The sequence below is a fragment of the Meleagris gallopavo genome, chromosome 4, assembly GCF_905368555.1.
Source record: "Meleagris gallopavo chromosome 4, MGAL_WU_HG_1.1, whole genome shotgun sequence".
Taxonomy (NCBI): Eukaryota; Metazoa; Chordata; class Aves; order Galliformes; family Phasianidae; genus Meleagris; species Meleagris gallopavo.
The window spans coordinates 34,695,553-34,709,903 of NC_139407.1; the positions used below are offsets into that span (position 1 = coordinate 34,695,553).

At 37.9% G+C, this 14,351-nt stretch overlaps 1 protein-coding gene across 4 annotated transcripts in view; it reads right to left on the reverse strand.

The window, feature by feature from the left end:
* The window catches only part of SYNPO2 (synaptopodin 2), an 89,695-nt gene that overhangs the window by 8,643 nt on the left and 66,701 nt on the right, over positions 1 to 14,351 (reverse strand). For 2 of the 4 annotated variants that reach the window (XM_003205714.5, XM_085222825.1), the window contains one exon: positions 10,439 to 12,615. In XM_003205714.5, coding sequence (XP_003205762.3) covers positions 10,439 to 12,615 — 2,177 coding nt within the window. Of the gene's footprint in view, positions 1 to 4,908; positions 5,064 to 10,438; positions 12,616 to 14,351 lie in introns of all 4 variants that reach the window. The other 2 variants (XR_014883021.1, XR_014883022.1) reach the window with 2 other exon arrangements.

A 14,351-nucleotide genomic window follows, 5' to 3' on the forward strand; every position in this document is an offset into this window, starting at 1 on the left:
GACATACTATTGGGATAATCTATATAGTCTAATATTTGTCTATGCCTACCCCAACTTTATTCTGAAATTGTTGTAATCTTTGGCATTTTTCCATACCTTTAAATATTTGTAGAAAAGCAAGCTTTTCCTTCAATACAAATGTCTCAAATGTAAGAACTGAGATATGATTAACGTTGCCTTTAATTCTGATTATTGGTGGTGAAGTTCATAGACTGAAAATCTGGGTGTGAAAATCTCTAAACTCATAGCAGACCTGCATTTGATATTCATAAACTGATTTCTAACAAACTGTGAAATCAAGGCAACATTTAATCACCAGAATTCATCATTCCTTTACTAGATAGCAGTGGCCAATCATGGTGATACTTTCTATTATTTTTCCCTTCCTATTTAATATGTTAAAATAGATCTTTTGACATGCATACACTAAAAAGAATGCATAAACCTTTGGTCATAAATGAGATAGAGGGGAAAATGGACAGAGGGAAGTGCAAATGGAGGAAGGCTATTCGATCCCATCACCGTAAAATGTAAGATTATAAACAGAGGGTTAAGAATCTTCTATTCTTCTTCTCACAATCAAAAGAGAAGGAAAAGTGATGTGATAACAGAATTATTAAATTATCACACACTGTATTACTGTACTCTTTTTGTAAAACATTAAAAATAATACTGTACCAGAACACAAGATGTTTTAAGGCTACAAAACAAAAGGGAATGCCATACAGTGATTAACTTGCCTTTTTCTATTGCCCCTTCCGAGAAAAGGGAAGGCTTTTTCTACTGTAGCTATTAAAGGGAAAGATTCCTGGATGCCAATAAAAGGAAAGGCAGTTCAGAACTGTCCATTGCAGCCCTGGAACACTAGCAAGAACTGCTGACTGCTCAGGTGTCCATGTGGAAAGATTCAAAGTAATGCTGATTAAAAAAATGTAAAATGTTTATAAACTGGTGAGTGAAGGACACATTTATTGTAAGCATTTATAGCACTTAAGAGATGTGTATTAATAAGTAAAACTAAAATAAATGTAATATGATTGACTTTCTAAATCATTAAGACATTTTTATTTTTTCATTTTAATCATGAGGCTTATGCAGGTTCAAATGAGAGTTAACATTAGCATCTGGTTACTGTTTACACTAAAGGGAAACAAAGGAAAAGGAAGTGGTTAAAACAACTGGACTGCTGTGGAATGACATTGTCTTTATAAAAGTTGAGGGTTACATTTGTCACTTTGCTTTTTATTGCCTTGTAATGGCTACTGCAGTTAGAGAATGAACCCAAGAGAAGATGGTAGGATGAAATAAATAATACCTGATTTATATATATATTTTGTTTCAATTCTTTCATTCTCTCCAATTTCTTAAACAGAAAACAAGCATTTCAGATTTTTAATTTGACTTATATATAGAAGGAAGATGTTACTAAGCTTATTTTTGCTTTTTTTCATCTGAAACATTTACAACTTAAACTTTATATAGTGAAGAAAACAACTTCTCTGAAATGCTGCCAGCTTTGCTGTAAATGCCATGGCTACTTTACAATATAACTTTCATTATTTTTTTTTTATAAAGGGAATAAAATTAAAAATGCTGGAAATAATTTGTAGCAGGCATAAATTGGAATGCAGCATTTTGGTCCTTGGGTCTTGGAATGGACAGTTTATTTCCCCTAAGGAGGAACATTTGCTGCCATCTTCTGGACTTAAATATTTTACAATTTCCTAGGTCTTAGAGCACGAAGCCTTGCTTCCTTTTGGATAGAAGTTTAAAAACAAGTGCAAAATTGGTCTCAGTTTCTGACATTTCTATTTTTTATGGACAACAGAAGAGTTTAGTATTAAGGAAGGTTACTGATATTTTTTCTAAAATGAAATCAAGTAAATACTGAATTTATTGTACTTCTTGGAAATGGTGGCATTGTTTTTTTTCTGAACATTTCCAAGTGAAAAGATAGCATCCAGATCCATATAATTTCCTTATCAAATCTTTCAAACCAAAATCCTCTGTCTTGTGGTTATTATTTCATCTCAAATGATTCAGCCCCCTGAATTGCAGTTTAACCAAGTGAACCCGTATGGCTCAACCACTTAAGAGTGAGAATAGGAAGAGGAAAAAAAAAAAGCTTACAGATACCAAAAAATTCTAGACTCCTTTTCCTTTAAAAGTAGTACTGCTTTATGCTTTAGAACTGCTTTGAGACTGATCTTTGAATCTGAAGTGTCTCATACATCTATTCTTATCCTTGTCTATTTATGTCCAGGCCAAGTGGTCCAGTAATTTTAGGTAACACAGGTTCATCAGGAATGTGAGGCTCAGTAGGAACACCTTATCTGTTTCCCAGTTCCTGCAGTGTCCTGCCCTCCCTGTCAGACCTGCAGGCTATATGTATCTCCATAGGCTGGAGAAGACCTGTGAAGATAGTGAGGTGTATCATAGCTCTGGCACTTGCTGTGCAGCTGTATTTTCATTCACAAATGTTGTGTGTAGACATATGATGCATACCTGTGTGTCTTCACAACACTGGATCTGAATACAGGGCTCTACACGGTCACTTTTTAGGACTGAGGTGTGCTGCACATCACACCTGCCTCTTGACATAGCTCAAGACCTCCTGTGGGGCCAAAGCATCTTTGAAAGGGAAAACATCTGAACTGAATATACTGGGGCAAGAATAACTCCAGCAGAATGGAAGAAACCAGTAGGTGAAGGACTGAGGAAAGTCTGGCCAAAACAAAACAAGATAGTAATACTTGATGCAGAAGGAAAAACTGTACTCAGGACTGGCTTGGAGAGTGATGAGAGTAAGTATTGATGGCCAAGTTTCACAGGCCTTGATGAGAAACTTAAGGAGTAGAAAATTGACCTGTTTAGTTTGCAATTAGGCTATGAGGAGGAGGCCAGGCCAAGAAAAAATAGAATGATGAAATAGGGCCATGAAGGTACACCTGAGGAAAAGAACCTGTGTTTACTGCTGTGTACTTTCCTTCAGAACTCCAGAGAAATTTCTTCCCCAGAGGGATGGAGTGTGCCCTTCCTTGATCTCACTGATATCAGAAAAAACTTAAGAGCCCTACTGGAAACTGTGCCATCCTCCTGGTGCAGATTCACAGCCAGGTGTCAACAACTGGGGACATGGACAGCCTGATCTGGTGGTTGGCGACCTTGCACATAGCAGGAGGTTGAAACTAGATGATAATTGTGGTCCTTTTCAACCCAGGCCATTTTAGGATTCTAGGATTTAAGTAGCATGATGACAGTTGGTGGTCCGAGCCATGCTGGAGGACCCTACAGGTAACAGTGATCTGTGTGATAGTATTTTGAGGTTTGGTTTGTTCTAAAAAAAACCTCTTGGGTCTTAAACACACAAAGTTACCTTGAAGCAATGGAATTAAATATGGAAGATAAGTCTTCAAAAGCTATGAAATGTAAACGTAATTGCCTAATGCATACATATCTTTATTAAATTTTAGCACCGCTGCCCCATCCAGTGCAGTTTTAACATTTCTTTTAGCAAATTGTATGATAATATAACAAAGGAATATATTGTGTGAAAGACATTTTCACTGGCTGGTCATTGAGGATTCCCTTTTCTGGAGTTCCACCTGGAGAACTGTAATCTGTGAACGTTCACAGACTGTTAAGGAGAACTATGCTTTTGCACAGTGACTAGTTCACATCCTATTGGCCTTGATGCTAAGTGTCTTGAACTCGGAAGCTAATGCTAAGGAGTACCCTGGTATCAGTGCCTCCATCTTCATTTACTCATTCATACAGTAGTGGAAAAACAAGTTACAGCTTCTGAATCAACTAAATGCTAACAAAAAAAGCTTTGTGGAAATAAGTCATTCAGCATGAAGAGCATACTTTGAAGAGCATGCGTTATATAAGGAATGGTGCTAAGAACAGAACAAGGTCAATACAAATTAGTGAAGGGCTGTTCATTAGGTGAGCGGTACCGTTGTGTGCCCTAAATTGAGTTGGAAATTCTATGAGAAAAACAATGGCAGGTGATACGTTACTTTTGCAGCAGTGTATCTTTCAATTGTCTGGAATTACCTTTTCAAGATGTCAGTCTCAAACCATATGAAAGAATCAAGGATTCTTGTTTGAAAACACTTTGACCTGATATACTGAATAACCTGCTCACAAAGCCTTCATCTACTTTGTCCATCTATAAACATGGTTCAGTAAGTTATTTTTCTCAGAGCTGTTTCCTCAGCCTAAGGGAGCATACAGTTACTGTTATAAAGTACCACTGCATAACTTTGTAATGGTTTCACATGCATTGAAATTAAAAACTGTTTGTCAAGATCGTTACAAGCAAGAATTTTTTCCTCTGAAAACTACAGAGTAACAAGAGAATTGATTACCATCTTTTATAAAAGTCCTTGCCTGCCTTACTCAAGGATGCCAACATTTAAACCATGGAAATATCACTATGTGGTTAGCCTTAGCTTGTAAAACAAGAGCTCAAATCTGTTTCTGTAGAGAGCCTTCCAATACGTTATTTCCTTAAGCTTCAGGATTACTTTTTAATCATTTGATAAAAATCCTAAAATTCTTCCTGGAGTAAGGCTCCAGCCTAAAAAGCACTTGTCAAACATAGCTTGTGAATGATTCCAGCTCCTCCCAACTGTAATTACATGCAGAAGTAATGTTTATGATCAAATACAGTTCTTGTCATGGGTACTATGAACTTGTGAAGGTGGCACCAAGTAAATACCAGGCTCACATATTTTCCCAAGAAACATTTCTACCAGCAGTATGTTCAAAGATTCTGAATCCAGAGTTTTTTTAATATCTTGTCATCGAATTTCTTCTTTGTATAACATTTCTCATTCAAACTGAGCAGATTCATTTTACAATAACATTTTGCCAAGCTGTGTAATTAAGGTTTGCACTTGCCATGCTGAACTCACAAAACGATCAGTGGAATCCTGGACATTTAACTTCAGACAAAGTTGTATCGTTATATTTTGAAAAAGGTCATACTGGAAAAGTGGATCTTTTTATAACCAATCACTTTGCATTCTGCAAGCTAGGAAATCTGGATGAGGATCCTGGAAAAAGAGAGGAGAAAGATTTTGCGAATTGTTAGATGCAAAGATTGCTGCTGTTTCACTGGCATTTCCCTACCTCATGGTGTAAAATTCCCTGTGGAGAGGCTGGAGCAGCAGGACATGTCGTAAAAATGGTCGCTTGCTGGTGTGTTGTCTTGGATACTTGCTAAACATTGCTCCTCCCAAATCATCTTGTGTTAAATTCTCTTTATAGTTGCTTCTCAGTGTTGAAGGGCACTTCACACTATCTTTTATCAAAGTTCACTTTAGCATTTTTGACTTGTGTATAGGAGCAATCTAGGATAATACATTTATACATATGTTGCCTCTCAGTGCAATACTCTATTGATAGGGTCTGTTTTTATAAAAAGCTCACTTTTCTGTTTTTTGCTGGGTTTGCTGCATTTCCATTCTTTCACAATCCCTATTTGTAAATAGAGGGAAAAAAACCATGCCCAGTGATATGAGCACTCTGTCATCCAAGAAGAACCTAGAAAATTTCAACAAAAGGCAGGAAATAGTCAGCCACCTCAGTGCAGACTTAAGCCCTTCTTACTTATTTTCTTCTCTTATACCTTCAGTATGTCTTGAACCTCTGACAGAACTGAACCTCTGCTTTTGTTCTGGAATTTCTTCCTTACTGCACATCTCCAATTCTAGATTTTCTTTTCTTTTAAAATTACTGCTCTGTCACTGATCAGTAACTTACCAATATGAAACACATACCAGCCCTTCACTTCCTAATTGCTGTAGCCTGGAGATGCCTTAGCCTCTTAGTATTTCTTCAAGTACAAACACTGTGAATTCTGAACATTCATTTTTGGGTGAGTATTAACAGCCCTCTGCCAGAAAGGAAAAAAAAGCCTTATTGCTGCACGATTGCTATGGTGGCAGCAAAATGGGTCACAACAGTTTTAGGGCTGGCTTTGTGTCTCGACTCTTGAATGTCTCAGGAACTTTATTCTTGAATAAAAGCAGGTGTATTTTGGGTCAGTGCAATAGGACTTCAGACAAAAATGAATGGAAACTTCTTGGTCACTGGTATTGTAATGGCAATGGCTTGATCTTGTAGTGAATTGTCTGCACATCTAGAAGAGAAATGAGCATTTCCTACTACGGGTATTAATATGAGTGTTTATAAAGTCCCAGTTCATAGACCAGGAGCTTTTGACACCAGGCAACTTGTCACTGGATGTTGTCACATCGTAGGACACTGACTAAATGACTTCTTCCACAAGAGTGCAGAAAGCAAAAGTTTAAGATGTACTTGTGAAAGATGGTATTGTTTACTCTGTAAATGTCTCTACAGAAAAAAAAAAAAAAAAAACCACAAAAAAACGAACAAAACAACTTTGGCTATCTTTTTGTTTGTTTCATAGTATGTTCTCTTTTGCTGATCAGGATCTTAATAAGAGTAGTTCCCCTAGAGAAGGGAAGAGAAGCTTGACAGTTATATTTTCAGTAATCACATTTTGTTTACTTTTGTAACAAAAATTTAATTTCTTGTTTAAAAGCCACTCATCTCCAAAACAAAACTGTTAAATTCAGGTTTTATAAAGAGGTCTGGAACTGACTCAGAAACTGGAAGAATATAAACCCTTCATTAAAATGGCTGTTTTCAAGGAAAGGCTATCTCAAAACATGAAATCCAAACTGGTATGTTATAATACCTCTTGTATGGACTATAATTAAAAGCAATTAAATAGATTTTTTATTGTGAGTGCATTAGAAGCATTGTTATAAGGAATGGCCTAAAATTCACTGATAAATGTGCTCATATATGAAGCACAACCTTGCATCTTGGAAAATTATCATATTATATTAAGATGATTCTAATAGATTTTTTGTGGAAAAGAAAAAAAGCAAAAATTCCTTTCTCTTATGGAGAAATTTCAGATGTCTCCACTCCACTTTGCAAACAGTTCATTTTCTTTGCCTTTCAGCTTTGCTTGATGTTATCTTTTAACTCTCAGTTTGTACTCATGGCAATGAACAGCTCAACGTTCCTCTAAATTTAATCTGCATCTTGAGAGATTACACTTTGTGTAAAACTGTTAATTTAAGTAGGACAGTCTTCTGAAATATTAGTGAGAATTACAGACTTACCGATTGATAAAAGCCTTGAAGCCAAGCTGGATCCAAGCGCAATGCATGTAGAATAGTGTATGTGTATAAAATTGAACTCAGACTCAGGCTTCGATTGGGGTTTTCAAAAGATAACTGAGTTAAGAGCACTATTGTCACTGTGGCTGTTGCTTTTATGATACTGATGCTTTAAAAAGTTATTCTGTCATTGCTACTGGCCATATGAAATACCTGTGTTTAAATAACAGCAAAAAGTCCAAATCTAACCAATAGCCAAATATTTAGCATATATTAATTTCCTTTCCTTCTGGCCAGAGTAGAGAGAAGGTAGGCTAATTGCTGTGTTTTATACAGGTACCACAGAAGCTGACTTCTAGTATATAGCTGTAAACGTGCAAATAATTTACACGATGTCCTAACTGAAATTTTGGTTTCTGCTGAAAATGAAAGGCATACATAAATATTTTACAAGCTGATAATTACACACTGCTGTCCTTCAGGTGAATTCAGTTCTAGACAGATGTTTTAGGAGACTGAAATGCTCTGTTTTAATCACAGCTCTCCTCTAGTTCCCATTAACTTGACTTTTGTCTTTCTGGATTTTCTTTGGATGAGAGGTATCTCAGCTCTACCTTTTTTCACATGCTTATTATTAGAATAATACTGCTTATTATTTCTTACTTGGAAAGTGACACGCAGGCATATATTACGCTAGAAACTAGATTTCAGTAATTCACATATTTCACACAGGATGCTCTGGAGTGGTGAAAACCTCCACAAGTTACTGACCCGAGCTTGATGTGACCAGGACCATGCTGTGTAAGACTCTGTATCTTGTTAGTAGACATGTTCATCAACCTCAAAACTGTAGTGAAAGTACAAAACTGCTAAAAATCTCCTCATTAGGGAAACACTTGTGTGGTGAACAGGTACAGAAGTGTGGTTATAATTTAAAGTTAGAGTTTAAAGGAGTGGGCTAAGTAAAGATATATAAGGCAACATGAGGTTCTCTGAAAGGAGTTAGATTTCTGTGTAGCTCTCCAGTAGCACTTTGTTACCTTTGACAGGGTATCTTTATTCCAAGGGAGGTGGGACAGAAGGAAAGGAGGAAACTGAGAAAATGAATGGAAAGGGAAGGAAGGAGGGGAAAAGAAGGGGAGAGGGAAGAAAAAGGGGAAGTGGGGAAAGGGCAAGAATTGCATAGAAACAGAATTGCTAGAAAATGGATTTCCTCTAAAATGCTGTCTGTCTGTATATATAAGTGGAATAAGGGGGGAGAAAAAAAAAAAAGAAAGAAAGAGAAACCCAAACAGGCAGAGAAGAAAGGGTCAAGTTTAATGATGGAAGAATAATACAGATACTAGTAGTGGAAAATAGAAGGGAGATCTCCAGAGGATTAAAATATTGCTACTCTTATTTCCTGGAAAATGCAGTATAATTCTTAGTTGAGTTTTCCAAACTGTTTTTCTTAAGATTTCCCATCACTGTTCTGAATTTTAAGAGGGAGGTGGATCACTTGGTCATTTTCTTTTAATGCAGTTAGTATTCCAATCCAGAAGTGGGAGTGGAATTTTGAAGGTCCAAAATTAAAAGGAGTGATTTCTATTGACTTGATTCCGATCTGCCTTCTGTATTTACAATGCATTTATTAGTTTCAAACTTTATTGCATTTTCAGTATTTCAGTACAGACTGAATGTAGTTGATTCTGTTCATACTTGGGAACACCTTCTTCATCTAAATAGATAATTACAATAAAAGTGTATGAACCATTACAATATATAAATCATCATTTGTGTCTGTAGCTAGCTGGATGGTAGCTTAAAAGTAAATATACCAACAGATTCTGCCACCTTTATTCGCTTATCAATATTTTAATCTTTGGTGTTGCACTTGGGATGAATTTTGATAACCTGAGCTGTGTGAAACATTTTGTCTGAAACATTTTGTTTCAGACAGCTCTATGGATGTAAACAAGTCTCCTTACAGAACAGCATGCTAAACTGTTCAAATATAGCCCCTGGACCTTAGCAAGACTGTGTATTTTTTGCAGTATCGTGCAGTAGGTTTCAAGGCCACGTACTACTGTAGCAGTATTTCAATCCTTATGCCCAATACAAGTAAAAGTGAAAGTATAAGACAAGTAAAAAGAGTGGGAAAAAGCACTGTAAAGCCCAAAGTGAAATTAAGAAAATGTGTATGAGACCGATAGGAAGACAAGGTGATATTTATGATTCAATGTTAAATGCTGATTTTTGAGGCATACACTACTCTGGTTGCAAGACTTTCAATTATACGTATCCCTTCATTTCTCAGTTGCTACGATTTCACAAGAAACTATTGCATTACATTGCAGCTGCAAAACCCAAAAACCCATCTCACCTCTCTAAGTCAGTATTTTTGATTTTGTAGTTTTTGTTACTTACTGGATTCTAGGCAAATTTTTGTCCAAATATATGTCTGCACTTAGGATGTCAAATTTCCCCAAAATGGGAAATCTTTAACAATTTTTCCCAGCTGTCATTCCATCTACTTTAAATTAGTCTTCCACAGAATACTCTTGCATCTCTTATAGCACATTCTCTGTGAAATCACAGAGGCAATTGATGATTTTGGATCACAGCTGATCCACTTAACTTGCAAACAAAGCCTCTGACCGATTGATCAGATTCCTATGGAAGGACCTTTGAGCCAAGACAGATTGTGACTGAAGTCGGTGGGACTCCATGCATACCCAAAGGTATATCCTGCTGTATTCTGCTAGTGATCAGTCAGAGTCTAATACTTCACCTATTTTAGACTATGTATGTTAGTAATACATGTTATTATTAATAGCATTTAATAAGGCACTTAAAAAACAAGTCCTCAAATCCCTAGGTCATTTGGACATAATTAGGGTGGGGGATAGAAATAAAGCTCTTCTCTATTAGTTTGATAAACCAGGAGTACTGCTTACTGTTGTTTCTGTTGTAGTCAACTTAAAGCAAAAACCTAGTGTCCTGCTTACTTAACACAATGGTGTCTATTTATTGCAGGATTTTATGTGTATAAAGCATCTGATAATGTGCATAAATATGCTAAAATTTGTATCTATTTTGATTCCTTAAAAAAGTTCAAGTATTTTGGACCCAGATTTGAGGTGATACATCTGAAGATATTACGTAAGCTAAGGAATACTCTTGACACTCTTTGTGTGCCCAGCTACTACTGCAAACAATAATGCATTGCAAGCAAGGTGGACACTAAGTTTTAGCTATAATATTTACTCTTCAATAACAGATGGCTTCCACACCTGTGCAATGACGCCAGCTTTCTTTGCTGAAAATTTTGGCCTCGGAGCAGTAAACAAAGAGGATGTAGTGGATTCTGGCTTAGAAAATGCAGAATAGCCTGTCAGTGTATATGATTCATTTACTGGGGTGGAGGCATTTGATTGGAACGACGGTTGCGAACTGTAGGCTGGCACAGAGTACACTGAAGATGCCCGGACGTTTGTAGGAGATGCAGAACCAGGCAGTCGTAAGGATGTAGCTTGCTTTGAAGTGGGCAACTTCGGTATTTGTTTAATACCTAGGCTTTCCTTATTACTAGGAGGTTGAAAAGTAAATAATGATGCATCAAGTTGATAAGGTTGATGTTTCATAATATCCAAAGCATTGAGACCTTTCTTAGGTTTTCTTTTGGTATTTTTAGTAGCAGCAGTGGACTTAGGGAAAGGCTTGGTAGCAGCAGGAGGATAAGATGGACTGTGTATGGGATTATAAGCAACAGGTGGAGGTGCTCGGACATTAGATGAATATTTCCAAGAAGCTGGTAAAGATGGAGTTGGAGATGAGGCTCGTGCCATGTTTGCTTGCACAGTCTCTGAATCAACCACATATTTCTCCATTCGAGAGTGTCTTCTGGCAAATAATTGTGCTCCTTTTCCCCTCATCTCTGGCGGCATCTCAAAGGGTTTTGTTTCGCCAGCACTTGGAGTGGTTGGTGTCTTGGCTGGGTGGTTTGGACTCGCTAGGGTTGCCTGAGGCCCTTTGAAGGGACCGGATAGGTTGAGAGTATTTGGAGGATTGGCAGAGGGAGAATGAGGGTACTGTGGGGATTTGAGTGGTGCAGGGTATGCTGCCTGCGGTGAAGCTGGAGCTGGGAAAGAAGGAGCCTTGTTAGAAGCCACAGCTGGTGACCAAACTGGTGAAACTGGGGTACCAGCAGCAGGAGAGACCTTGAGTGAAGGCTTTGGAGCAGTAGGAGGAGGGGCCTTTTGCTTAGACGCTTGACTCTGCATGAAGTTGCAAGCTTCTGCTCCCAAACTGAGGTAGTCTTCTTCGGGTCCTGACTCAAAACCAGCTCCAGAACCTTTTTTGCCTTCTGCATTGTGTACAAGGGACAACAGGGCAGGATTCGGACTTACTTTGGGTGCTTCTTTGAAAGAGAACATAGGCTTTGATGTGCTCCTTCTTTTTGCCTCTTGCAGTATCCCAGTTCTTTTGGCTGGCACTGCAATCCTCTCATCTCTGGATGCTATGCGTTCGGTTGGCTCTGTGTGTGACCAGAGAATTGGCGCTGCTTTGCTTGCTGCGGGAGCTGATAGAGGTCTGTATAAAGCCTCTGGTGGTGGGCTGATAGAGCAGTAGGGAGGTGGTGCTGGTAAATCTGAAAGAGGACTAGTGACATTTCTTGTGGGTGAAAATGGTGCAGCTGCTCGGTTTTGAACCCCAAAAGGGAAGGGTTTAGCTGTTCTGTTCAAAGATGCTGCTTTTTGAGCTTCAGAAGACTGAAAAGAGAGGCTTGTGTCTGGTGCTACGCCAAACCCATTCTGTTGTACAATTTTACCATCATTCTGGCTCACATCTGCATAGCTTTTGCTTATGCAGGGTTGCTGTCTTAACATTTCTTCCTCTTTTGTTTGATAGGCTGAAGAGCTTACTTTCTGGAAGTTCTCTGACACGGTGACTTCCCTTTGTTCCTCTGCATGCGCTGTGCGTGCCTTCATCTCCTCTTGCTCAGCAGTAATCTGATCCATCCTCTGCCGTCTCCTGGCAAACATGAGGGCCCCTTTACCTGTTGTCTCTGGAAGCGTCTGCATCTCGTCTCCACTTTTTGTCTTCTTTTCAACCTCAAGTAGACCACTGTCCCAATCAAATGTCACAATCTTCTTGTCGTTGTCAATATCAGAGAAGAAATCTTCATCTATTTCTGACTCACTTGTTGCAAGCAAACTCACTTCAAAAGTATTTTCTTTGTCCCCCTCTTCAACTTCACCTTCTTCACCCTCGTCTTCGTCACGTTCCAGCTCCCCAGTCCCGTAGCTGACTAAAGTATATTTCCTCGCCCTTTGCCGACGCTTCTTGAACATCAACACCCCCTTGGAATTGGGGTTGGGAGCTGCCGTCAGCAGCAATGCAATACTTTTACATTTAGATTTGGCTTCTTTAACCTGCTTCTCTGACAGGCTCTCACTTCGCCGGAGTCCTGTGGAAAGAATCAACATGCATGTTTAATTGCATGCAGCCCACAAAAATACAAGGGGTTTGTCAGCAAGTGGTTATGCATGTCTGTAGTGGAATTTGCATATTGCCTCTCTCCCTCATATTAAAACATTTCTTTTCCTGTGCATGGAGGAGTTGTTATGCATAAGCTTTGCCCGCAGTAACAACTGTGGTATAAATTCCATATCCAGCATTCCTTCCTTAGGGCCACACCCAGACAAGCTCAAAGGCTACATCACTTTCTTTACTTCAACAGGAACGATAGGTGTGTCTTCTAATTTCCTCAATTTTCATTCCCAGCAGTCATCTCAGCAGCAATAGGTAGGCAGTATTTTCTCATTTACTCAATTTCTATGATCTGGTATGTAGCAAGTGTTTGACCACAGTTCCTAGGCTTACAGCAGATTCCCAGCTAGCCAGGACCTGGCTGTCTAACATTTGAGAGTAAATAAAACAGTGTATTGTGTCTGACAGTAGTAGCAGTTTCTACCATTTAAGAGTTTATAGAGGCATTATAGAAGCTGTGTAGTTGATAAAAATAGGTATATTTATATGGATTAGCTATTTAAAAGCAAGTATATATCCCTGGAAATATACAAAGATATTATTAATTTTCAGCTCCCTCCAAGACAGTGGAAGCGCAAACATAATCCCAAATTGTATAGGATATAAAATATTCAGAACATTTATTTTTAAAATGTGGCAAGAATGAATACACATTTAAGAACTGAATGGAGGAGGCTTCTACCAAAATAAAACATATTTCTTAAAGCATAAATTATTGGTTTTTATCAAGCTGTGGGGAACGGGAGTATCTGCAGCTATAAAGCTGATAGATGCACTGTACATCAGTATGACCACCTCACTAGCTTATCTCTTTTAAAAAGCTAGATTTTAAAATAAAAAGCTAACTCTGCCTAGATCAATGGCTCCCTTCCAGTTATTTTCAAAAGGAAAAGGTGTGCCTCTGATTTGTGAAAATAAACCAGTTAATCATTATCTTCTGCTAGCACAAATAAAGCAAACTTGTTAAAGAAAGCACTGTGATGTATTTTCTATTAATGATTCTTTCAGCTATGTCAGAGGATGAAGCCTGATACTTCTCCTATTAAAGACACTTGGAGTTTTGCCATTATGCCAGATGACAGCATGACTAGACCAATGGTTCTCACAACCATAAGAGCAAATGGTTCTAACAACATAAGAGCAAAAAGAGCGCAGTGCCTTTACCAGCAATTTGTAGTATTTTATTTTGAGAGGTTCAAATCACCAAATCCTTGGCTCAGTTCTTTGACAAGTCAAATGCTTACATTGCTTACCGGAGACAGTCTTGAAATTATGGCCTGTATCTTTATAGTGACTCTGCAAACAGATACGGTCGCCCTTCAGCATTTAAGTTCCATGCTTTCAAATAAGCTGCTTTTGCATAAGCAGTAGGGAGTGTTTTTCTAGGAGGGGAATTCAACATGAACCCATAGTATTGTGGAAAGCAAAAATTGAAACTTTTCATTTTGCTAGTGTATCTTTTCTTAACTCATCTGCAGTTACTTAATCAATAGATTTAGAAGCTTCCAGAAGAAATATTAATCAGATAAATATAGTCTAATTATTATTTACAGATAAAATTTATGGTAAGGAAATAAAGCACCTGTAATAAATATTCTTTTGTAGTTTAGACTGAAATGCTGCATTGTAACTTTTAATTTGACCAAAAGAAAA